General features: G+C 46.6%; 1 protein-coding gene across 1 annotated transcript; it reads left to right on the top strand.

Annotated features, from left to right (window-relative positions):
- The first annotated feature begins 65 nt into the window (after positions 1-65).
- Positions 66-25,659, top strand: Cdc45 (cell division cycle 45). The gene is made up of 19 exons (XM_045132494.1): positions 66-444; positions 582-641; positions 1,328-1,420; positions 3,960-4,097; positions 5,699-5,845; positions 8,522-8,577; positions 9,224-9,272; positions 11,558-11,619; positions 12,823-12,873; positions 14,701-14,820; positions 15,562-15,693; positions 15,944-16,042; positions 17,363-17,524; positions 18,023-18,161; positions 18,239-18,322; positions 20,911-21,029; positions 21,219-21,295; positions 24,073-24,139; positions 25,537-25,659. Exons 1-18 carry the CDS (start codon positions 394-396, stop codon positions 24,135-24,137), a joined length of 1,704 nt encoding a protein of 567 aa, XP_044988429.1. The 5' UTR covers positions 66-393; the 3' UTR covers positions 24,138-24,139; positions 25,537-25,659.

Genomic DNA, 25,659 nt, shown 5'->3' with positions numbered 1-25,659 from the left:
TTCAATCGACATGTAACTGAATCTGTGAATGGCTACAAATGTATTTTTCCCGGGTATCCCGGCGTAAGATCGTAGGCATCTGTTCCCAAAGTAAAATGTCTGCTGAGCACAAAGGTTTCTGGGTAAATGGGAAGATCGTTGCGGAAAGCAACAGTGTTTACACCCATGTTCTGAGGCGCCGCTTCTTTTAGGGGCCGGCGGGCTTTCCCAGCTGTGAATGGCGGGGCGCTGGCGCCCGCCCCCAACACGACCCAATCAGAAAGGAGGAAGGGATCTCAACCATTGGTTGCTGGCTTGCGCCAATCCGAATAGCTCTGATTTGGCGCGAGTCTTGGTCACCTCCGGAGCTCCTCGGGTCCCAGCCGTAGCTAAAGGTGTCCCTTCGCCGTGGTGATGTTCGTGTCCGATTTCCGCAAGGAGTTCTACGAACTGGTCCAGAGCCAGGTGACTCCTAGCGGAGGATCCTGGTCCAGTCCTTACCTGAGGGAACGGGAGGCGGGAGCGTGGTCATGGGTGGTCCAGCCGGGCTGGGCTGGGCTGGGGGTCGCGGCACTCAGCTCGTGGGCACTTCCTTCCTACAGAGGGTCCTTCTCTTCGTGGCCTCGGATGTAGATGCTCTGTGCGCTTGCAAGATCCTTCAGGTGAGCTCTGTGGATCCTAAGAGGGTGGGTCCTGGGCGAGAGGTGAAGGAACTGGCTGTGTCCCAGCAAGCGGCAGATGCTAGAGAGCAGAGCTGTGGGGGAGCATCTGACAGGAGGGGATCAAAGGTCACCTGAGTGTGACCAGTATTGAAATTAGAGAAGGACAGTGCTCAGAAAGACAAGGCGAGTGATTAGTATTTTACAACAATCCAGATGGAAAATATAGTTAAGAAAGCTTTGAACCTATAGTGGCCTCTCAAAGATGGCAGGATTTGAGAGTAAGGACTCTTGACAGTTCTGAGTACAATGATGGTATCCTTAGTGCTGGAAATAGAGGAGCCCCTGGCCTATTAGAGAAGGTCATTAATTTGATATTTACATTCAGTTTGGGTCAGGTGCCCGTTGTGGGAAATTTCAAAACCCCAGAAAGTAAGATTTGGCATTTCTTCCAATGTTTTTTTCTTCATTTTATTTATTTGTTTGTTTTTGGTTTTTCGAGGGAGGGTCTCACTCTTGCCCAGGCTGACCTGGAATTCATTATGTAGTCAGTCTCAGGGTGACCTCAAACTCACTGTGATCCTCCTACCACTGCCTCTCGAGTGCTGGGATTAAAGGTTTGTGGCATATTTCAAAGTTAATTGTGAACATTCAAAATAAGAGAGGCTGTGACAGTACTCTCTTTCCAGGCTCTGTTTCAGTGTGATCACGTGCAGTACACACTGGTTCCAGTTTCTGGGTGGCAAGAACTTGAAACTGCATTTCTTGAACACAAAGAACAGGTATGAATGATGCTTTTTTTTCCCCCAATAATTAAGTTGTTCTACTGAGTTACAGTTTCTTAATATTTAGCATCCTGTCTAGTTTCAAAGTAGGTTAATTGTGTTTCTAAGAATCAGTTGCATTGTAGAAGAGAAAATACATGCTTTTTTTGTTGTTTTCTTTTTTTCAAGGTAGGGTCTTATAGCCCAGGCTGACTGGAATTAACTATGTAGTCTTAAGCTGGCCACAAACTCACAGCAGTGCTCCTACCTTGGCCTCCTGAGTGCTGGGATTAAAAACATGCCTTGTATTTTGGTGACATGCCAAGCTACAGAGGGCAGAACCAACAAGGAGAAGCTGCTGAATGTGGCATGGCTATTCCTATAATTCAAGCCTAAGGAGGCTGAGGCTGGATCACCAGCTTGAGACAAATCTGGGCTACACAGTGAGTTTGAAGCCAGCCTTTTCTACCTAACAAGACTGTCTCAAAAAAAAAAAAAAAAAAAAGCCGGGCGTGGTAGTACATGCCTTTAATCCCAGCACTTGGGAGGCAGAGGTAGGAGGATCACCATAAGTTCGAGGCACCCTGAGAGTGCAGAGTGAATTCCAGGTCAGCCTGAGCTAGAGTGACCCCTACCTTGAAAAAAACAAAACAAAAAAATGTATATATAAGCAGCCTCACTAGTGTTAATAGTATGTATCACTACTTTATGTTGTCTCCAAGAAAAGGCATCCCCATACTCAAGTTTCCAAATTGAAATCTAGGAACAAATACTCTCCTTTTGGTATTTAAACAGTGGGAACTGGGCTGGAGAGATAGCTTAGTGGTTTCAAGGTGCTTTCCTGTGATGCGAGGACCCAGATTTAACTCCCCAGAACCCATGTAAGCCAGATGCACATGGTGGCACATGCATCTGGAGTTTATTTGCAGTGACTAGAGGCCCTGGCACACCCATTCTCTCTTTTTCTCCCTCCCTCGCCCCTCTCTGTTGCAAATAAATAAATAAAATATTAAACAGTGGGAACTATGACTCCTTTTACCTTTGCATGGAGCCAAATGGAAAATGGGACATTGTAGGCTCCACAAGGAGGGACTGGGGCATAGCAAGAGGATCCCTGGGGTCCTGGCCACTTCTAGGATAGTTTGGTAGAAATCAGGCCTCTCTTTAAGTTTATTCATAACTTGAAGGACTTGACCAAGTGGGTATATTTTTTAATTCATTTGTGTTTTGTTTATTTGGGTCTTGAACTCCTGGGTGATTTTCCTGCCTCAGCTTCCCTAGTGGGGGGGGGATTATCATACTCAGCTAGTTGGTTATTTATTTATTTTTAAAAGTTATACCTATTTACTTGAGAGAGAGATAGACAGACTATGGGTTGACCAGAGCCTTTTGCTGCTGCTGCAAATGTACTCTAGACTCTTGTGTTACTTTGTACACCTGGCTTTATGCCAGGTACTGGGGAATCAAACCCTTGCTAATAGGCATTGCAAGCAAGTGCCTTCAACTGCTGAGCCATCTTCCTAGACCTAATTGGTTACTTATAAGGAAAGGTTTTGCTATAGATGAATGTGATAAACTTAATATTTGGGTGCCCACAAAGTGTAGTCTGCAAAGATTGCTAAAACCTAAACCTGACAATGCTATTAGAAGGGTGAGACAGTCACTTACCACATATCTCACCAAGATTTGGAGAGATCCTGTTACATGTTTGAATTCTTGGCCTGCTTGTCATTAGTTTTCTGTCCCTGTATACAAGTCTTGGGTTGGCTGGGCCTCAACATGCTTCTCAGGGCACAGGAAAATTCCTAGAACCTGTCTCATGGTATCATAGTGGAAAAGAACCTTTTGAGTATGTTTAAGCACAAGCCAGCTGTGGCCAGTTTTCAAGTTCCTTGTCATTCCTTCTGAGCCTTACCATCAGTTTTTTTTTTTTTTTCATTGTTGTGAGCAAACACCTGACCAGAAGCAACTCATGGAAGGAAAGGGTTTATTTTCAGCTTAGGGTTTCGAGGCGAAGTCCATCATGGTGGGGAAGGCATGGTGATAGGAACAGTCACATTCAGTCTTAACTGTGAAGAAGCAGAACAGAATAATGAGTGCTCCATGCTTAGCTAGCTGTGCCCATGTGGTGGCACTGCCCATAGTTAAGGTGGGCTTTCCCACCTCAATTATCTTATAGGGAAAATCCCTAACAGGGCTGGAGAGATGGCTTAGCAGTTAAGGAACAGCCTAAGGACCCAGGTTTGACTCCCTAGTACCCACATAAGCCTGATGCACAGGCTAATGCAACCATCTGGAGTTTGTTTGCAGTGGCTAGAGGCCCAGGCACACCCATTTTCTCCCTCTCTCTCTCCCCTTCCCCCTATCTGTCTCAAATAAATAAATAGAAAGTCCTATGCCCAGAGGTGGTGATTCTAAATCCTGTCAAGTTGACAAAGATTAACCATCATCACACATTTGTGAGAGGTTTAATGTGCCTCAGCAGAAGCTGAAGGAGCAGGAGAGGAAAGAGCCTCCTTGATGCAGTTACTATACAATGTCTCCCTTCTTCTTTCAGTTCCGCTATTTTATCCTCATAAACTGTGGGGCTAATGTAGACCTACTGGACATCCTGCAGCCTGATGAAGAGACTATATTTTTTGTGTGTGATACCCACAGACCAGTCAATGTTGTGAATGTGTACAACGACACCCAGGTACCTGAGCCTTTGAGGCCTCCCCTCTTGTATGTTCTTCTCGCAACCAGTCTGTGCGTTTTGATGTGTGTAAAATATCTCACAGGTCTTCTTAAGATATGTTGATCTTGAAGACAGAGGAATCAGAACGTTAGATTAAAATGGTTCTACTGTGTTTACTCTTTGAACCCTTAATCATCAAGCATATAGTATGACACAGAGCAACCATCTACCTACAAAGTGTCACACTGAGATCCTTACAGAAGGACTGTTTCCAAGAGAAATCAGCCTGGAGTTGCTTATATTCACTTAGGGGTTCACATCTCTCTTGGTCAATTTGGTGTCACTATAAGAAAATCCCAGCCAGGCATAGCGGTACACACTTTTAATCCCAGCATGTGGGAGGCAGAGGTAGGAGGATCACTGTGAGTTTGAGGCCAGCCTGGGACTAAATAGTGAATTCCAGGTTAGCCTGGACCAGAGTGAAACCCTACCTGGAAAAATGTAAAAAAGAAAAAAAGAAAATCCCAGTTTATGATTGAAGACATGTGCCACCACCCCTGGCAAAAACAAACAAACAAACAAAAAAAACCACCTTTAAAAAAAAATTACGTAGGGTCTCATTCTAGGCTAGGCTGGCCTGGAACTCACTCTAGTTCTAGGCTGCCCTCAGACTAACAGCAATCCCCCTACTTCTGCCTCCTGAGTGCTAGAATTAAAGGAGTGAGCCACCATGCCTGGCTAAAACACCTATTTTGTTTTTTAAATTGTAATTTATTTATTTATTTTTATTTTGGTTTTTGTTTTTTTGAGGTTGGGTCTTAATCTAGCCCAGGCTGACCTAGAATTCACTATGTAGTCTCAGGGTGACCTCAAAATTACGGTGATCCTCCTACCTCTGCTTCCTGTGTGCTGGGAGTAAAGGCATACACCACCATGCCCGGCTTTGTAATTTATTTTTTTATTGACAACTTCCATAATTGTAGACAGTAACCCATAGTAACTCTCCTCTACTTTCCCCTTTGAAACTCCAATCACCATCATATCCCTTCCCCGTCTCAATCAGTCTCTTTTATTTTGATGTCATCATCTTTTCTCCTATTATAATGGTTTTGTGTAGGTTGTGTCAGGCACTGTAAGGTCATGGATATCCAGGTCATTTTGTAAACAACTATTTTTGATAGCTGTGATTTTTCCATACCATGTCACTCTGATGCCTCAGTGGTACTGAGAAGCCTGCAGCTCTTCTTAGGTGGTGTTTGTATATACAGAAAACTTATGTGCCAGCTAATTAAGAAATGGTAAGAGTCTGCTGAAGAAAAACATGATAGCTTTCTGGTAAGGAGAGTAAAGTCGTGATTGCTTTTTTTTTTTTTTTTTTTAAATTTTTGTTTATTTTTGTTTGAGTGACAGACAGAGAAAGGTCAGGAGGCGGGGAGAGAATGGGCATGCCAGGGCTTCCAGCTACTGCGAACGAACTCCAGATGCATACACCCCTTGTGCATCTGGCTAACGTGGGTCCTGGGGAATCGAGCCTTGAACTGGGGTCCTTAGGCTTCACAGGCAAGTGTTTAACCGCTAAGCCATCTCTCCAGCCCGTGATTGCTTTTGTTTTAAAACAGATCAAATTACTCATTAAACAAGATGATGACCTTGAGGTTCCTGCCTATGATGACATCTTTAGGGATGAAGAAGAAGATGAAGATCTTTCAGGAAGTGAGGACGTTGATGGATCAGAGCCTTCTGAGAAGCGCACACGATTAGAAGAGGTCTGTTTGGGCTTGGCGTGGAATTCTAGGGGAACTGGTATTCCCAGATGTCAGAAATCAGAGCCTGCAGGGCTTGGGCACAGTCAGGGGTGCCAGGCATTAGGCAGTGGGGGAGTTAGTGGGTAGGGATGCTAAGCTTCTTTGGCTTTCCTGACACTCCTTAGCAAAAGAGGTAAAGGCAAGCTGGAGAGCTGGCTCAGCAATTATGGCGCTTGCCTGAGAAGCCTAAGGACCCAGGTTTGGTTCCCCAGGACCCATGTAAGCCAGATGTACAAAGTTGTGCATGCATCTGGAGTTTATTTACAGTGGCTAGAGGCCCTGGCATGCCCATTCTTTCTCTCTCATTTTGTTTTCTCTCTCCTTTCTCTTCCTCTTCTCTCTCTGCTTCTTTTTCTCAAATAAATACATAAAATATATTATTTAATTTTTTGTTTATTTTTATTTATTTGAAAGTGACAGAGAAAGAGGCAGAGAAAGAGAAAGAGAGAGAGAGAATGGGCACACCAGGGCCTCCAGCCACTGCAAATGAACTCTAGACCAGTGCGCCCCCTGTGTATCTGGCTAACGTGGGTCCTGGGGAATCGAACCTCTAACCAGGGTTCTTTGGCTTCACAGGCAAGTGTTTAACCCCTAAGCCATCTCCCCAGCCCAATAAAATATTTTTTAAAAGAAAAAAAAGCATTAATAAAAAGAGAGAGTAGCTGGGTATGGTGGCGCATGCCTTTAATCCTAGCACTCGGGAGGCAGAGGTAGGAGGATCGCCATGAGTTCGAGGTCACCCGGAGACTCCATAGTGAATTCCAGGTCAGCCTGGGCTAGAGCAAAACCCTACCTCAAAAAAAGAGAGAGAGAGAGAGGTGTAAATGTACCTTAGTATAGCTTTGCAAGAGTGGGAGACTAAACTCCTGGCCTTTGCTTGTGTGGATGAAATTTTGGCAGTGTTATTGGCTGGAGTAGAGTTGTTATGGTGGAAGTGCTCTACCTTGCAGTGTCCTTCCCTGGCCCTTTACTAGGGTGAGGTTTGTGTTTTGTGTTTTGATTTTGGAGACAGTGTCTCATATAGCTTAGGCTAGGCTCTAACTTACCAAGTAACCAAAGATTTTTTTTTCCCCCAAGGTAGGGTCTCACTCTAGCTCAGGCTGACCTGGAATTCACTATGTAGTCTAAGGGTGGCCTCACACTCTTGGCGATCCTCCTACCTCTGCCTCCTGAGTACTGGTATTAAAGGTATGCGCCACCATGCCCAGCCAAGGATGTCTTTAAACTCCTGATCCTCCTGCCTCTACTCCGAGTGCTGAGGTGACATGTGTGTGCCACCACTCCTACTTTTGTGCAGTACTGGGGAATCAAATCCAGGGCTTCATGTATGCTAAGTAAGCACTGTACAAACTGAGGCACTTCCACAAATATGAACAAAGAGGACAAAAGGCTGAGCATTCCCACAGTTCAAGAAGGTTCCAGTGTGGAAGAAACCCCTGGGCTCAGATCCCTGAGGAAGAACGTGGAGCACATTCTTCTTGATGGGGGACTTTTCTGTTCTGTTCCTGTTGGTCTTTCCAGGCTTGCAGCTTCTTAGGTTCCAAGTCTGGGTTATATGAGCCAACAAGGAAACCCAGGGCATATACCACCATGCTATTTTTTGGTCCCTGAGTCTTTAACTGCTCTGCCTTTGCTCCCACGTTTTGGACTCTTAGTGTCTATAATGTCTAAGGGTATTAGGAATATCCAAGAGCCTTATCAGGAAAAAAGATTTCAACTCTATCTTTTTGGAAATAGAAGTCTTGTGACCATGGCTTTTAAAACCACCACAGTACTCCATGGCTTTGTGGTAAAGACTAAAAGAGAGTGTATGAATAAAAGTAGATTCAGGGTTGGAGAGATGACCTAGCATTTAAGGCGCTTGCCTGCGAAGCCTAAGGACTCATGTCTGACTCTCCAAATCCCACGTAAGCCAGACACACAGTAATGCAGTGTGCAGTGTTGCACATGCGTACAAAGGGGCACACACATCTGGAGTTAAATTGCAGTAGCTTGGGGCCCTGGGGTGCCAATTCTGTCTCTCTTTCTCTCTCACCCCACCCCCTGCATAAAAAAAGGCATTCTTTTGGGCTTGCCTCAAACAAACAACAGAAAAAGTAGAATCAGCACAGGCGTAGTGATGCACGCCTTTAATCCCAGTACTTGGGAGGCAGAGGTAGGAGGATTTCTGTGAGTTCAAAGCCATCCTGAGATTACATAATGAATTCCAGGTCAGCATGAGCTAAAGCAAAACCCTACCTTGAAAAAAAAGAAAAAAAAAAAAAAGAATCACTGCTAGCATGCGGGAGAGTGTTGTAAGTGATACGTTATCCGATGGGCAGTGTAAGCTTGTCCTGGACCACATGGTGGTCTGGGTGCTGGACATTCAGCTTAGTCAGATACAAGAGTATTATGGGAAGCAGTGCCAGGAAAGCTTTTGTTCTTCTGTGCATGGACAGTGTCTGCAGTACCTGCAGGCCAGGAGGCCTGTCTGTCCCTTGCCTTGAAGCCTCACTTTTCCAGGAACAGGCTGTGCTTGGGACTTGGAGGTGGTCCACATTCTTCCTCAGAGATCTGAGCCTAGATGCTTCTTCTACACTGGGGCCTTCTTGAGCTGTGGGGATGCTCAATCTTTTGTCTTCTTTGTTCCTATCTCAGGAGATAGTGGAGCGAACCTTGAAGAGGAGGCAGCGGAGAGAGTGGGAGGCCCGGAGGTAAGTCTTCTTGAAGCAGCTCCACACAAGACTCCCATGAAGCCTCGATTTCTTCTGTATTTCCTGGTGCTGCATGTAGGGGAATACTCCCTTTAGTTCTAAATCTCAGGGCTAGCCACTGTGGAGTGAGCATGTTACTGCTGCTTTGAAAAACAGCTCTGTATTGTTCTCTGATTCCAAGAATGATAAGATAGGCCCATAGCTCTCCCAAATCCATGCGATCTACTAGGGATAATGACTGTTTTTCACTTTTTTTTTCCTTGAAGTAGTATACTATTATGTCACACAGGCTGGTGTATGTGTGCCATTGTGCCTTCTTTTTATACTATAGGTTACTTTCATTTAAGAGTTGCTAAGTGCCAGGTATGCTAGTGCACGCCTTTAACCCCAGCACTTGGGAGGCAGAGGTAGGAGGATCTCCATGAGTTCAAGGCCATCCTGAGACTAGTGAATTCCAGGTCAGCCTGGGCTAGAGTGAGACACTACCTCGAAAAACTAAAGGGAAAAAAAAAAAGTCGCTAAATGGCAACAAATCATTCCATGATTTAATTTGCATATCTTAGAAGGTTGATGTTTTAGCATCTTTCCAAGTGTTTTTCCTGTCCTGCTGCTTTCAGCTGAAGACCCACATTTTATGTTGTTACAGAAGAGACATCCTCTTTGACTATGAGCAGTATGAGCATTATGGGACATCGGTGAGTATGAATAGTCTGATTCGCCATCAGGTTCTGACTCTAGTGTGCCAGTGTCCATGGGAACCTGGTTCTGAGTCAGAGACCCGTTGCATCCCACTGTGTTGCCTTGGGCAGTGCTGTAGCCTTTCACTCTTCCTGCCTTGCAAAGTAAAGAAAATCTGCGTGCTTCCTATATGACTTTTTTGACTTTTTTATAGTCCAGCCAGGAACTCACAGGAAAAACAGCAAACGTTCTAATGGCTACTGAGTACTAGGTTCAGAAGTTGGATAGGTTAGATGTATTAAATCTGCTTGTTTTGATTTGCAGTGCTAAGGATCAAACCCTGGGCTTTTCATATGCTAGGCAAGTGTTGTACCACTGAGCCAAATCTCCAGCCTATACTTTCTCAACTCAAGATATATTTACCATCTGATGAGATTATCAGGAAATAGCCCATCATAAGTTGAACAGCATCTGTAACCCTCATTTCCGAGGCAATTGTTAGGGTGACCCTTATACCCAGTAAGGCTCTCAAAAAACAGCAGCTGTTTTTGCTTATCATCAAAACTATAGATTAGATGTATTAATCTCTATGCAAGAACATTAAACTGTAGACTTACAGGGTCACATTAGTGTGCGTTAGTGACTGTGTTAATGTTGAATAGAATTCAGGACCTTAAGTAGTTCTGGAAAAATAAGTTTTATTTTCTTTTGGTTTTCCAAGGTAGGGTCTCACTCTAGCTCAGGCTGACCTGGAATTCACTATGTAGTCTCAGGGTGGCCTTGAACTCATGGAGATCCTCCTGCCTCTGCTTCCTGAGTGCTGGTATTAAAGGCATGCGCCAGCATGTCTGGCTCATGGAAAATAAGTTTTTTTAAATTGTTTCTTAATTTTATTTTTTCATGAGAGAGAGAATTGGCACATCAAGGCCTTAGCTACTGAAAACAAACTCCAGATATGTGTGCCACCTTGTGCATCTGACTTATGTGGGTTCTGGGGAGTTGAACCTGGGTTCTTAGGCTTCACAGGCAAGTGCCTTAACTTTTAAACCATCTCTCCAGCCCTGGAAAATAAGTTTTTAGTACAACTGTATTAAGTCTTGGAACTGGGATCTTAGACATTGAATAATGACACTTTTATTTTCCATGTTTCATTTATCACTGGGGTTTGGTCATTCTTTGGCCCACTCTGCTCAGCCCCTGAAAATGGGAATTTTTGTTGTTTTTTTGAGATAGGGCCTTATTCTATCCCCAGGCTGACCTGGAATTCACTGTGTAGTCTCAGGTTGACCTCAAACTCATGGCAGTTCTCCTACCTCTGCCTCCCAAGTACTGTGATTAAAGGTGTGTGCTACCATACCCAGCATGAAAATGGAAAATTTTTAGCAGTGGCTAGGGGAGGGAGTACATACTCCCTTAGAAATTATGCCTAACTCCTCCAGATAAGTGGATAGTTCCTTTAGAAGCTCTCCCTTGGGCTGGAGAGATGGCTGTGTGGTTAAGTGCTTTCTTACAAAGCCTGCTGGCCTGGGTTTGATTCCCCAGTACCCAGTTAAAGCCAGTTGCACAAAGTGTCAAAAGGCCCTGGCATGACTGTTCTCTTTCTCTCTCTCTCTCAAAAAAAAAAAAAAAAAAATCTTTTAAAAAGAAACTCTCCTTAGAAGAAGCCTGGCATCTCAAAGCTAAGAGGACTTTAGGTCTTCTGGTTGGATACCAGTCACCCTCACAATCTCTGGCCAGACCCAGATATTCTGCTCATAGATTGCTGACTATTTCCATCCCTAGACAGCCCTGCTGGAAAGATCTTCACAGGGGTCCTGAGGCCCCTCTTTAATACCCAAGTGACTAAAACCAAGGCTCTGCCTCACCTGGCCTCCTTGGGAATGTGTTTGAGGCTACTAGCCAATCAGGAGCACATATACAGATGGGCAGTCAGATAGCAAGGCCTTCTGACCTATGGGTGTCAGTGCAGCCTTGAGCATTTGTAAGTATACAGAGGTGCCTTGCCCAATGCTATGCCTGGACTGCCCCCTGGGAGGCGCTTTATTTCCATTCTTTGCTTGCTATGTGATAAAACATGCAGAATAGACTTTAGATAGCAGAGGAGAATATGCAGGTAAAGGAATTGCTTTTGACTTCCCTCCTCTCTAATGTGGGCTTTTTCTTCTCATCATGCTAATATGCATCTTGAGTGCCCTCTTCCGCTAGGTGTGGCTGGGCCTGCTAGCTTAGGACTGGCCCTGTTGTGTTGCTCCTCTCATGAATCAACTGCCTTTGGCCTCAGGCTTTTCTTTTTTTCTTGTAGTCGGCCATGGTGATGTTTGACCTGGCATGGATAATGTCCAAGGACCTGAATGACATGCTGTGGTATGTACCTCCACCCACCCCCTGATCATCCATGTTGGAAATCCTTCCACCAACTAAGGTCAATGCTACACAGGCGCTCCCTACGCTGGGAATATCAGATGCAGCCCCTCTGTGGGATTGTGTGTGATCCTGGCCTTCCTAAGTTCAAGTGTGAGGCTCTGAGGGCTTCGTACAAACTTGGGTATGGATGGATAAGGGCTCCAGGTAGCCCTACTTTTTCCACCCTGATGCTTAGCCTTGTGCTCAGTAAGTTCAGGTGCCTGAAGGAGGGTCAGCTTTGATTGAAAGTTCTTGCTAGGCATCCTTGCAGCCCTGGCACATGGTATAGTCCAATACAGAAGAATTGAAACTCCCTCTATTTTGCCTGGCTCATAGACCAGTAGGCTTGGACCAATCACTGTCAGTTCAATTTGATGTACAACAAAATCTTTCTAAGTGAGAAAAGTATGAGTCTGTTCTGGCTCTGCCTCCTTGGCCTTTTGCTTTGGGTCCTTGTTTTCTCCTCAGCAAGCTGACAGCCTACCAAGACTCCTCCCAGCTCTTGACTACCACAGTAGTAATCACACTGGTCTGGTAGAATCAAGGCCTCAGGATAGGCTGGGGGTTTGCAGGATCACCATAGGCCCAAGGATTATCTACCATTCCTCAGATGTAAGGATTTAAGGACTACCTGTTGCTTTGGAGTTTGAGCTAAATTTCCTACTAGAGCCAGTATCCACTCGGTCTTAATGGGGAGTGAAGAGAAGTTGGCTAGAGGCCTATATGTACATATACCTTTCATGGGATACTTCTTTTACTTGGTGTGTAGCTTAATGCCTTCATGACTGACTGTGACAGGGGTCACTTACTTAGGGCACTTGTTTATATTCCTATCTGGCCTTGTGTAGTTTATCTCTGACCAAACATTGCTCTGAAGCTAAGAGCCTGACCTTGTGTTTCTCCCCATATGTCGATGAAAACTTGGCCTAGAGTAGTCCCTATTTCTTTAGATGGAAATGCAGGGTCATAACATCATCACAGTTGAAAAGCTCCAAGATGATTATTTATAAGCCCTAGGCAGGGAGGGCACAATGAGTTGAGAGGTCATGCTAACAGCACACTCCTGGGTGGAGTCTGGGCTTCCCATTCCTTCATCTGGCTTCGTACCACAGGCGTCACCAAGCCTGGACAGTCTATAGCTGTCTCTCTTATCTCTCCTTCCAGGTGGGCCATTGTTGGACTGACAGACCAGTGGGTGCATGACAAGATCACTCAGTAAGGATCACTCCCTCATTTTCTTTGGTCAGCCCTGTGCTATGTGCATGTGATAGCCTCCCAGTTAGCTTCAGGGAAATGGGAATCAGTGTCCTTTGTAGAGTCCTATGGAGAAGGGAGGTGGGTGCTGGCCTCTTCATCTTGGGCTGGGCCCTTGGGCTCAATAACAGGCCCTTGTTTGTGGCCTATCTCAGCCTCTTCATCACCCTGAGAAGTCCACTAAGTGGAGCCAGCAGTGGGAAGAGTGGCTTGGTCTTCTAGTCTCATACTGATGGTGGTGCACACCTTTAATCCCAGCACTTGGGAGGCAGAGGTAGGAGGATCACCATGAGTTCAAGGCCACCCTTAGACTACCGAGTGAATTCCAGGTCAGCCTGAGCTACAGCAATATTCTACCTCAAATAAACAAAAACAAAAACAAAAGTCATATTGATGATGTGGGAATGAAGGGGAGCTTCTAGGCCTACACCAAGGGGTGGCCTGTGCATGATAGAGGTTAGGGTAAGTGATAGGAATGTAGGTAGGCAGGAGATGGAGAAGTGAGGGTCTTGTTAGAGAGGATTTTAAGGAGGGATGGTGTAAAGCAGTCTCTACCCCTCCACACTGGTAGCAGGTTCCCTCTATTGGATACTCACTGAGAGCCAAAAGGTACCCTAGCATGTGAACAACGGGAGGGGTTTGAGCCTTGAGCAGCACCATATTGCATTTCCTGCCCTCTCTCATGATGTAGCTTGGCCTCTCTGGTTGTCAAGTGGGACTTTAAAACAATTGACAGAAACCTCAATTCTGTGCTTCTAACCTCTTCCAGGGGACACACACACACAGGCATCCCTAAGCATAGCCTTCAGTTTTTCGCCTCATTTCTTGTGCAGATTTGCAGAAGCACCTGCATCTTTTATATGTTGGGTCCTGCTGGGTAGCCTAGGATGTTTGAGAGAATCAAGCCTTAGTCCTGGGCTGCAACATTAACCCAACATTCCACCTTGTTGTGCCCAGTCCCTTTTCTGTTAATGACAGCATGGGGTGTGTAACATGGGTGACATGGGCTCTAAAAATGATGTAACACCAGGAATGGACCCTTCCCTTTGGCCTGCTGTCATGATTCTGGTTGGTGGCCCTTTGGGATCTGAGTGGGATCTGCCTGCAGTTCCTGTGCAGGTCTGCATTTTCTGCATGGTTTCCTGTCAGAGTCTACTTGATTGTGTGGGCTGGTGGACTGGCCATGCCTCTCTCAGGAATGGTCAAATACCCAAGGATAGGGATATAACCTAGCCAGAGCCCACTTTGCCCAGTGCTGTCTGCTGTCACTCCTCTGGGCACCTGTCTTCTATGTAGAAGTGGCTAAGTTTCTTTAGTCCTCATATAGGGATAGCCTGCCATGCTTGTTTTTTTTTTTAATTTATTTTTTAAAAGGGCTGAAGAGATGGCTCAGTGGATAAGGCGCTTGCCTACAAAGTCTAAGGATTCAAGTTTGGGTCTCCAGGTCCCACATAAGCCAGATGCACAAGGTAGTGCATGCCTCTGGAGTTTGTTTGCTATGGCTAGAGGCCCTGGCACCCCCATTCTGTCTCCCTATGTGCCTCTTTCCCTCTCTCTCAAATAAAAAAATAAAGTATTTTAAAAGATTAACACGTTATTATTTGACAGACAGGCAGAGGAGGGAGAGTGTGGGTATGCCAGGGCTTCTTACTACTGTAGAGACACATGTGCTCCTTTGTGCTTCTGGCTTCACATGGGAACTGGGGAATCCAGCTGGGCCATAGGCTTTGTAAGCAAGTGCCTTTAACCATTAAGCCATTTCTCCAGCTCTGCCATGCTTTCTTCTAGAATGAAGTATGTGACTGATGTTGGCATCCTGCAGCGTCATGTGTCCCGGCACAACCACCGGAATGAAGATGAGGAGAATACGCTGTCTGTGGACTGCACACGGATCTCCTTTGAATATGAGTATCTTTGCAACTCAGCCCCTTGGGTGCAGGGAGCACCCCCTGCTTTTTTGCCCAGTCACTGCGGGGGACACATTCCCCTATAGATGGTGTAGCCTGCTTGCTGGCCACAGAGTGGGTTATGTGGGAAACTGCTGAGAGTTGATGCCGAGTGGGCAGTGGTCTCTGGGGCATAGGAGTTGGGAAGGAGGGGCAGTAGGAGGATAGGAGACACCAAGTATTCAGCAGAGTGGTGGGCAAGGCACCATCATGACTGGGCAGCTGGCAGGGATTCCCTGAGCCCTGTAGAGAAATCTGCAGTGGGAATCATCCCCACAGTACAGCCATAGCCAAAGGGCTGTGGTTGGTGAAAGGTTCTGGAAGAGAGGTTAGAGAACTGGACCTTTAAGGATGAGTGGTGTATGGGCTAGGCTAGGTGGGCAGGAGGGTTAGGACTAGATGGCAGCTTGAGCTGCTCTCAGCCTCCCATGGCATAAGGGCTTTGACCCTAATACAAGGGTTAGTCAGTCTGTGAAAGGGAGATGATGGATGATGCCTACAACCTCAGCCACTCCCTACACGAGGCAGAGGTCCAGGTTGCCCCCGTCCAGGCAGCCCCTACACAAATATTCATTGAAGGCCCTACAAGCAGAGGGCCATCTGCTGAGAATGGCTGGTAGGGCACACCCTGCCAAGGTTGTGGATCACTAGACAGCTTCACTTGGGCAGCAGATACCACATGTTCTCCTTGACTGTGGGCCAGCCTCCGCCTAGTGCTGTACCAGCACTGGTCCCTCCATGAAAGCCTGTGCAACACCAGCTACACTGCAGCCAGATTCAAGCTGTGGTCTGTGCATGGACAGAAACGCCTTCAGGAGTTCCTTGCAGATATGGGGTGAGTGACTACCTTGCCTCTAGTACCCCATCCTATCCTTGTCTACCAGTGAGAAATAACTCTACTTTGTTATGATTCACATGGTTGTGGATGTAGGTGTTACCTGCTCCTCCATGTTCGAAAGTGTGATCTGAATGCACCTACTGGGGCATCCCTGGGAGGCAGGCATGCTGGTCCCTTAGCAAGCCTCTCTTTTCCCCTGTGGGTACCTCCTGATCTCACCCACACGGCTTGGACTTGCTTTTTCCAGGCTCCCCCTGAAACAAGTGAAGCAGAAGTTTCAGTCCATGGACATGTCCTTGAAGGAGAATTTGCAGGAAATTATTGAAGAGTCTGCAAATAAATTTGGGTAAACACTTTTTCTTTCTGGATTAATCATCTTTTAAAAATGTTTTGTTTATTTGCAAGGAGGGGGCTGGAATGGGTGTGCCAGGGCTTCTAGCCACTCTAAACGACTACAGATATATGCGCCATTTTGTGCATCTGGCTTTACATGGGTACCGAGGAATTGAATTGTTTGTTTGCAGGCAGACTCCTTAACCTGTAAGCCATCTCTCAAGCCCTGGATTAATTATCTTTAACTATACTCCTAAAACTACAATAATAATAATAATAATAACATGACCTGAATCTGGCCATCACTGAAGACTGAAGTTCTCTTTGGGTTGAATAATGGACCTTCTTTCTTTCTTTCTTTTCTTTTTTTTTTTGAGGTAGGGTCTCACCTAGCCCACGCTGACCTGGAATTCACTATGTAGTCTTAGGGTGGCCTCAAACTCATGGTGACCCACCTACCTCTGCCTCCCAAGTGCTGGGGTTAAAGGCATGCACTACCACGCCTGGCTAAAAATGGACCTACTTGCCAGGTGTGGTGGTGCACATCCTTAATCCTAGCGCTTGGGAGGCAGAGGTAGGAGGATTACCTTGAGTTCCAGGCCACCTTGAAACTACAAAACTACATAGTGAATTCCAGGTCAGCCTGGACCCCAGTGAGACTGTACTTCAAAAAAAAGCGGGGGGGGGGGGGCTGGAGAGATGGCTTAGCGGTTAAGCGCTTGCCTGTGAAGCCTAAGGACCCCGGTTCGAGGCTCGGTTCCCCAGGTCCCACGTTAGCCAGATGCACAAGGGGGCGCACGCGTCTGGAGTTTGTTTGCAGAGGCTGGAAGCCCTGGCACGCCCATTCTCTCTCTCTCCCTCTGTCTTTCTCTCTGTGTCTGTCACTCTCAAATAAATAAATAAATAATTTAAAAAAAGTTAAGAAAAAAAAAGGACCTTCTTCATGTAGGCATGAGATTTAGGATCCTTAAATCCTGGGGTGATGGTGCAAACCTATAAGATGGACCTTGCTAGACAGGAGTGGGCCACTAGGACCAGGTACAGGTGAGCTCTCCAGGCAGTGTTGGGGCCCTATGCCTGGCTCTTTCTGCCTGACCTGCTGGTATGTAAGCCTACCTACAGCTTGTCCTCAGGCCAGCATGCAATTGTGCCCTGGACTGCTGGGCCAACTTACCTGGGTGTTGTGGCCTAGGTTATTTTCTGAGCAGAGGGGTTACAATGAGACCATTCTTAGGGACCTGTGAGGAGCAGTAAGGTATCTGCTGCCCTGGCCTGGCTATGTGAGCTTGCCTATGATTGAGAGTGACAATTGCGTTACTTTCTCCCATGACAGGATGAAGGACATGCGTGTGCAGACTTTCAGCATACATTTTGGGTTCAAGCATAAATTCCTGGCCAGTGATGTGGTCTTTGCCACCATGTCTTTGATAGAGAGCCCTGAAAAGGATGGCTCAGGAACGGATCACTTCATCCAAGCTCTGGATAGTCTCTCCAGGTAGGGTGAGTCTGACCAGGAGCACCAATCCCCTTGAGAGCCACCTCCGGTTCTCAGTCTCACACTGTACAGGAAGGTTAGTTGCAAAGATTGACTGTCCTGCAGGAACTACAAGTGTGAGTCACAATCATAACCACCGGAGCAGGCTGTACCTCACATGCTGTCAACCCATTCCGGGATTCATCCCTTCCTCTTGAGGATTTTTTTTTTTTTTTTCTCTCGAGGTAGGGTCTAACACCTTTAACTGTTGCGGTGTCTTTTCAGCTCAACTCCTGCCTTTAGATACCAGCACCCTTTCCTACCTTTCACTTCATTGCTATGGGTTTATACATTTTTTATGCCTTCCTTTCATGTGAGGGAGAATTTAGGAGGGGGAGAAAATAAACTCATGCCTAAAGCCCTCTTGAACCAGGAGCCACAAAATGTATTTGCAACTTTGGCATTTTACTGAGAGTTCCTGAAAAGCAACAGCTAAACCAAGTGTCTGTCCTGTTTCAGAAGTAACCTGGATAAGTTGTATCTTGGTCTGGAGCTTGCCAAGAAACAGCTGCAAGCCATCCAGCAGACAATTGCCAGCTGCCTCTGCACCAACTTGGTCATCTCTCAGGGGCCTTTTCTCTACTGCTCCCTCATGGAGGTCAGACTTCCCTCAATGCACACTATCAGGTCACATGTGCTAATGGCCACTTCTGACCATCTGTCTTTCACTCCCAGGGCACTCCAGATGTCATGCTGTTTTCTAAGCCAGCGTCCCTAAGCCTGCTCAGCAGACACCTGCTCAAGTCTTTTGTGTGTTCGGTGAGGACCTGGGTGGGGCAGGGAGCATGGGTACAGGAGGGCAGGTATGCACTCTGATGAAATGTTAAACTATGGCCTAGGGTTACTGATGGTTGTTCACTAGCTGGGGGGCTTGGGCATACTCCTTATGTAGGCTATGTTTTTATTCATTCAACCTCTAGAAACCTTCAGTTTCCATACATGCTGATGACATCACTTACTATAAAGGGCCCACACAGAGCAGTGTGGTTGGGGCTTGTGTTCAGTTATGGCGAGTATAGCAGACAGCTTTCAGGTCGCTGAGATGAACCTCCAAACCTAATAAAAAAGGGAATTTATTTGAAGCTTACAGATCAGTTCCAGGGGAAGTTCTATAATGGCAGAAGAAGCTGGCCTGCTTTCACAGGTAGGTCCATGCTGAGAGAGAAAAGCCCCTACCAAAAAGGAAGCAAGCACATTTCAAGAACTCACTCAGGCACTTTGCACATCTTAGGTTGGAGTTCAGATTCCCCTTAGGGCTGGACCCTAGTATTCACCCACAAGGACACCTCTTCTCATCAGGATGCTGCAGATCTCAATTACAATCTTTAATAATCTCCTGAATTGGGGTCTTCAGACTACCACAGTGAGACAAGAGGAGATGGAGCTGGTTATCCACAAACCTGTTTCCTAGTAAAAATATGACTAATGCTGTGCATGGGTTTGTGGCCTAATACTCTTCTTTACCTTGACATGAAACAGTCCTAATTCAGCTGGTATTCAGGCAGGTCCTAACCCAGCTGATAGGAAACTTCTAGGCACAGATGCAGAAAGTGATTTCAGAATCAGTTTTACTCTGGTGAGGTTCATGAGAGGCCATACTCATGTTGTGAAGTTAGCAGTGAAATAAGTACCGCCTTCATTGGCTCTAAGTCCTTCGACTCAATTAACCTTGGATCAAAATACCTCAGAGGGCTGGAGGGATGGCTCAGAGGTTAAGGCGTTTGCCTGCAAAGCCAAAGGACCCAGCTTCAATTTCCCAGGACCCATGTTAGCCAGATACACAAGGGGGTGCACGTGCCTGGAGTTTGTTTGCAGTGGCTGGACTGCCCATTTTTTCTCTCTCTCTCTCCCTCTTTCACTGTCAAATAAATAAAATATAATAAATAAATATTCATATATAAATAAAATATTACATATATATTCTTACATATATATGTGTATATATCTCAGAAAGACTGGGGACGTAGCTCAGTGGTAAGTGCTTGCCTAGTATGTATAAGTCACTGAGTCTGATCCCTAAAAACTAAAAAAAATTTTCAGAAACTTCTAAGAAGTTGTACACTGAATATGTGCAAATGAAGTGATGTGTAGCATTGTATTAAGTATTAAAAGTGATCTAGAGCCTGCTGGAGAGATGGCGCCGTGGTTAAAGACTCTTGCTCATAAAGCCGTGCACTTGCAGTGGCAGGAGTCCTTAGCATCCATACTTACTCTGTATCTCTCAAGGTCTGGAGACATAGTTCAGTGGGAGGGTGCTTGCCTAGCGTCTTCAAAGCCTTGTGTTTGATCCCTACCACTACAAAACAAGCAACAACCAAAAAGGAAACTACTGTGTATGCCAGGTGTGGTGGCTGTCACCATTAATCCTATCACTTGGGAGGCAGTGTTAGGATTGCTGTGAGTTTGAGGTCAGCCTAGGACTGCAGAGCAAGTTCCAGGTCACCCTGGACTACAGTGAGACCCTACTTCAAAACACACACACACACACACACACACACACACACACACACACACGTGTTCTAGAGAGGATCTGATGTGGATAAGAGGGTGTACATTGTGGATAGATTCTATGCAAATGCTATACCATTTTATTTAAGCTACACAAACATCCTTGGGTTTTGGTATCCACAGGGGTCCTGGAATCAACCCCCTGTGGCTTCCTAGTACTTACTAAAATGTCAAAAGATGAAGTAGGGACCAAACATGAGCTTTGAAGTCTTCTTGGCTTTGTTCACACCTCAGCCTTATTTTTAAGTTGTGTGATATGAGGAAGATTTTTTGACCTCTCCACCTCTACTTCCTCATCTGTGGAAAGCAGCCACTTCAGAGGGTCCAGTCTAGACCAATCAGCTGTCCCCATTTGTGTCCTGGGATGCCCCTTAGTCCTTTATAAACTAAGATAATTGATGACTATAGGGTGTGAGAGCTGTAGTTATGGCACTTTGGTTTCCATCCTGAGGGGGTGTATGTGGGAGGGCCCACGTGATGTGTGTGTTCAATTTAGGTCAGAGGTGTCACTGCAGAGAAGAGAGAGACGTACAAGGCCAGGGTACTGGGAGGTGCTCTGTGAGAAGATGCTGGCTGCAGCAGGATCTTAAAGAGATGCCACATAGAACAGCAAGGGTTGAGCTCCTGCAAGGAAGGGCAGAAGGGCTTAGCCAGTGGACAGTCAGATCCTGGTGGCCGAAGTGTCATGTGGAAATTCTAGCATAGTCTCTGTGAGGGTCCCTGGGAGTTTTAGGGGGTGGCCTGACCCTATCAGGGCTTGTAGGTACTGAGTGGTGTGCTTTTCCCCTTCATTTCTGGGAATGGGTATGTTGGGACTCAAGGTGTCTTTATCTCCATAGACGAAGAACCGGCGCTGCAAGCTGCTGCCCCTGGTGATGGCTGCCCCCCTGAGTGTGGAACAGGGCACAGTGACTGTGGTGGGCATTCCCCCAGAGACTGATGGCTCAGACAGAAAGAAGTGAGCAGCTTCCGCTTGTCCTGGGATGGTGGGGCTAAGGGCCCATCATTGGTTGGCATATTGACCCATCATCCCTGCTGAGTCCAGTGACATTTGTCCCCCTCTCCCTTGGTATCTATCACTGGGGCAGGGATGGGAAGGGTCTTTTGCATGTAGCAGGCTTCCAACGTGTCTATCCTATGTCCACAGCTTTTTTGGCCGGGCTTTTGAGAAGGCAGCAGAAAGCACAAGTTCTCGGACACTACACAACCACTTTGACCTCTCAGGTGAGAACCCCTACTGTGTGGCCTTACTAATGCCTTCAGACCCACCAGGTCAGTGCTGGCCCTGGAAGGAGGCAATGCAGTGAAGGAGGTACCTGGCCAGCAGCCCTCACTAGACAAAGTTGCTCTCAGCCCTCACAGCCCTGGCTTGGGAGTTTACCTGTGAGACCTGTCTGTACCTTACAGTCCTGTCCTGAAGGTCATTATCCCACCATGCCTGGAGGACTGCCAATGGTGACTTTAGGGTCCCACCTTCACCAAAGTTGTCTCCCGCAATAGGGCCTTTAGCAACTTGAAGCTGGCCACATGAAGGATCCGGTCTGAGGCCATAGCATTGTGCCCTTTGTGACAGTTTGCTGCTCACCCAACCTATGTTCTGGATAAATGAGAGAATGGAAGTACAATGTACAGTGGCAGCTTCCCCAGACACCAGCATGAAATATGGATGCTAGGCTACATTTGGCTTTTTTAAATGGTTTGGTTTTTGCTTTTTTGTTATTGGTTTTGTTTGAGACAGGGTCTTACTATGTATGTGACCCAGGCTGGTCTTGTCACATCCTCTTGCCTTAGCCTCCTAAGTGCTAGGATTATAGCATAGGCCACCATGATGGCCTGTCTTATTCTTATATATACTGGGGGGTGAGGAGAGTTTGAGGTAGAGTCTCTAGCCTAAGCTGACCAAAAACTCACTCTGAAGTCCAAGACTGGCCTTGAATTCAGAGTGATCCTCCTACCTTTGCCTCCCAAGTGCCTTGTTGATACATTTTAAAGTAAAACAAACTTAATCTACACCCCATCCCCACTGGTTTGCTGGGCTGTGGAGCACCATAAACTAAGTAGCTTATGCAAGCTAGTTCTTCTCAGTGTCATGACTAGAACTTGAGGTCAAGGTGTTGGCATAGCTGGCTCCTTCTGTGACCTCTGTCCTTGGCTAAACAATGTCTGTCTTCTATGTGAAACCTTACATGTCCTGTCTTCTGTGTATGTCTGTGTCTTGATCCCTACTTCTTAGAGGGATTGGAGGGCTTTGTTTTACCTTATTTACTTATTATAAGGTCCTGTCTCCAGACATGATTACATTCTGAGATGCTTGGTGTTAGGGTTTCAGTAGATGAATTTGGGAAACACAGCTCAGCTCATAACACCTCTCAGTGCTTCTGCAGCTTTCAGAAAGCACATGTGATTATATTATCACTCCCTATGTTACTGTCTCTTTGCTGACCTTTTTTTTTTTTGTTTTGTTTTGTTTTTTGTTTTTTGAGGTAGGGTGTCACTCTAGCCCAGGCTGTCCTGGAACTTAGTCTGTTCTAGGCTGGCCTCAAACTCATGATCATCCTCCTTTGCCTCTAGAGTGTTGGGATTAGAGGTATGTGTCACCACACTCAGCTTGCTGACTCTTTATTTTGACTCACAGTCACATTTGGTTACAATATTTTGTGGCAGGAAAGGCATGCCGACAGAGTGATGAAGTACCCAGTTATACTGGGTCCACTATCAAGGAGCAGACAGACGAGAGTTGCTGCTAAGCTCGCTCGTTCCTTTGGTCATTGCAAAACCCCGCACATGGAATATTGCTGGGCACAGTTAGTGCAGGTCCTCTCACCTCAACCAATCTAGAAATCCCTTACAAACATGCCCAGATTGGTTTCCATGGTGATTCTAAATCTTTCCAAATTGACAACTGGAGATTAACCATCACACCCAGATTCCTTATCAGTGACAAGTCACTGCCTAGGGAGATCCACTCTGCATTCAGGGGGCCTGCAGTGTCTCAAAGCTGGCTTCTTTGTGCCAGACAGTTAAACCTGTAGCACTATGTGGAGTTGGTCCACCCTGAGCAGAAGCTCCTTTTTTTTTTTTTTTTTTCTTTTTCAGGGTAGGGTCTCCCTGTAGCCCAGGCTGCAGGCTGACCTGGAATTCACTATGTAATCTCAGCCTGGCCTCAAACGCATAGCGAGCCTCATACCTTAGCTTGCTGAGTGCTGGGATTAAAGGCGTGTACAACCACGCCTGGCTCAGAAGCTCTTCTTGTTTCATGCCTATGATGTGGGTAGGTGACTCCAGCTGGCCTGTTGAACATCCTACCTTTGTTAAACAAGAGGACTTGGGACTGGAAGCTCCCTGACCTCCGCTGAGGGTTGGAGAGTTAGTGGTAGGAAATATAGACGGAGCTGTGGCCTGCAACTACCTGGGTGGGCTGGGCCTCAGTCTCCTGGGGAGGTAGCTGGCAGTGTGGATAGTTCTCAAGGCCAGCTCAGCTCCAGGTCCTAGTTTTGCTCTGTCTGTGTGGGCCACATGCTTGGCTGAGCCCGAGAGTCCTTTAGAACACAAGCGGTTCATATCATATGCTCTCCAGAAGAGGCATGGGACAAAGCAGGCCTAACATGGGTCTCCTTCATCCCCCACCACCACCACTAGGAGGACAAATATCTATGCAAGGCAAGGTGGCAGGGCCTTCTTGTCTGGGTCTGTATCTCTTGAGTCATCACATCCCATTTCGACCTGTTGGATATTATTTCTAGCAAACCCTGGCTGCCCAGGGAGTCCTCACGGACGATAATCTGACCTCTTCGCAGTGTAGCCAGCAGATCTGAGGCTTAAGTACAATGGGACAAAGATAAAACCAAATACTGCAGAACATTCCAAGCCATCCAAGAGCCTGCAGTGAGGAATGTGGTGGAGAGTTGCTCAGTCTGAGGGCTGGGAAGGGTGAGGTCATGTGTGCAGCTTTGTTTCTCACTCCTCCCTGCTCACAAGATGTTTTCCTTTCATTACTTCAGTAATTGAGTTGAAAGCCGAGGACCGGAGCAAGTTCCTGGATGCCCTAGTGTCACTTCTGAGCTGAGGGTAAGCTGGGGAAAGCTGAGTCCTCAGGGTAGGGCCTGCCTCCTATTTTGTACTTCAACAGAGGCTTTTACTTGAGTTTCAGATCAGAGCAAGGTCTTGAGATTGGGGAACTGACACATTTTTCCCAAGAATTTCTGCCATGAGGCTGCCAGCAGGGCCACAGTGGGGTACTTTTGAGGAAGCTAATTTTACTAAGTCCCTTTTGATGCCTCAGAAAGACCTGGAATTCATTCACTGACCACACCTTGGGCCTAGGCATTGTGTGTATAAAATATATGATATATAGACTCCCTGGTGCTGCCCTAAGAGGCTATCCAGAGCCTTCTGCACTTAAAGCCCCAGGCCCCAGGCTAGAGCCCACAGAGCTAATGCTCTGGGATTTCCTGTGCTCAGCCCTTGAGAAAGCAAAGCTGTTGGCAGTTACCCAGCTGCAAATCACAAAATGCTGGCTCTTCCTGAGCCCGCAGCAGTGCACAACTATCCTGAGGGACCCATTGGGAGCCACTAATAGGCACTCTTTGCTGCCCAACACAATACCTCTTTTTTGAGGGGCCATTTGGGAAAAGGAGAATAGGGGGTCTGCCCCATGTCTGTGTGACCATCTCAGCCCGGGACACACAGTGGATGTCCACACCCCAGCTTTGCCTTTCTTTGGCTAGAAAGCCTTGTCAAGGCACTGACAAAGGGATAACCTTAGGCTAGGACCCTGCTGTCCATCCATGGTGAGCTCTAAGCTATAGGAGACGGGCACTAGAATGGCATAGGGATCCACAGCCCAACCAGGTCAGCCTGGGCATTCAGGATCCTATTAGGGAAGGAGTCTCGGTTAGACCCAGGGTGTCTGGTGAGATTTGGAGGTACTGAGCAGTGACTATGTCCAAAGTATACTAATTCTAAAAGTGGGGTTAGCACCACCCTTTGCTGGTTACAAGTGTGGAACTGGGGGAATAGGGATTTGCTCCTTGGGGAGTGCGGGAAGGGGCATGCTAGGGCAGCAGTGGGCTGCTCCCCAGGTTTCTGAGACCAGCACTGCTGTGTGTGTGTAGCCGGCCAGGTGGTATATTGGGAATGTAGCTGCTTGCTGGAAAACACCAGAGAGACTGGTCAGGCAAAGTGAGGGGCCCCACGTGATCAAGCCATAATGCCTGATAGGACTAGTGACTGCAGGGGCACCAGGTTAGAAGTGGCACGAGGCTGTCAGGGAGAAGCCACTTTCAGGATTGTGGTGAGGACAGGGATTGTCTCAGTAGGTCTGGGATGGCCTGTGTTCCATACCCACCCTTCACTCCAGAGTGGAAGCAGCAGCCCAGTGTGCCACGGGGAGGCCTTGTTTCAGTCTCTGTGGTGCATTTGGGGAGCAGAAGTGAATTATATAAAACTTTTTCTTTGTTTTGCAGAGTTTGATTTCTCCAGAAGTGACCCCTTCTCCTTATTTATATTACCTGGCCTCTAGTTAGATTGTAACTTATGTTTTTAGTACAGAACGGTGGTTTTTAATTGAATAAAATGCTTGGTCTGTC

The sequence above is a fragment of the Jaculus jaculus genome, chromosome 13, assembly GCF_020740685.1.
Source record: "Jaculus jaculus isolate mJacJac1 chromosome 13, mJacJac1.mat.Y.cur, whole genome shotgun sequence".
NCBI lineage: Eukaryota > Metazoa > Chordata > Mammalia > Rodentia > Dipodidae > Jaculus > Jaculus jaculus.
This window is presented reverse-complemented; position numbering and strand designations above follow the sequence as displayed.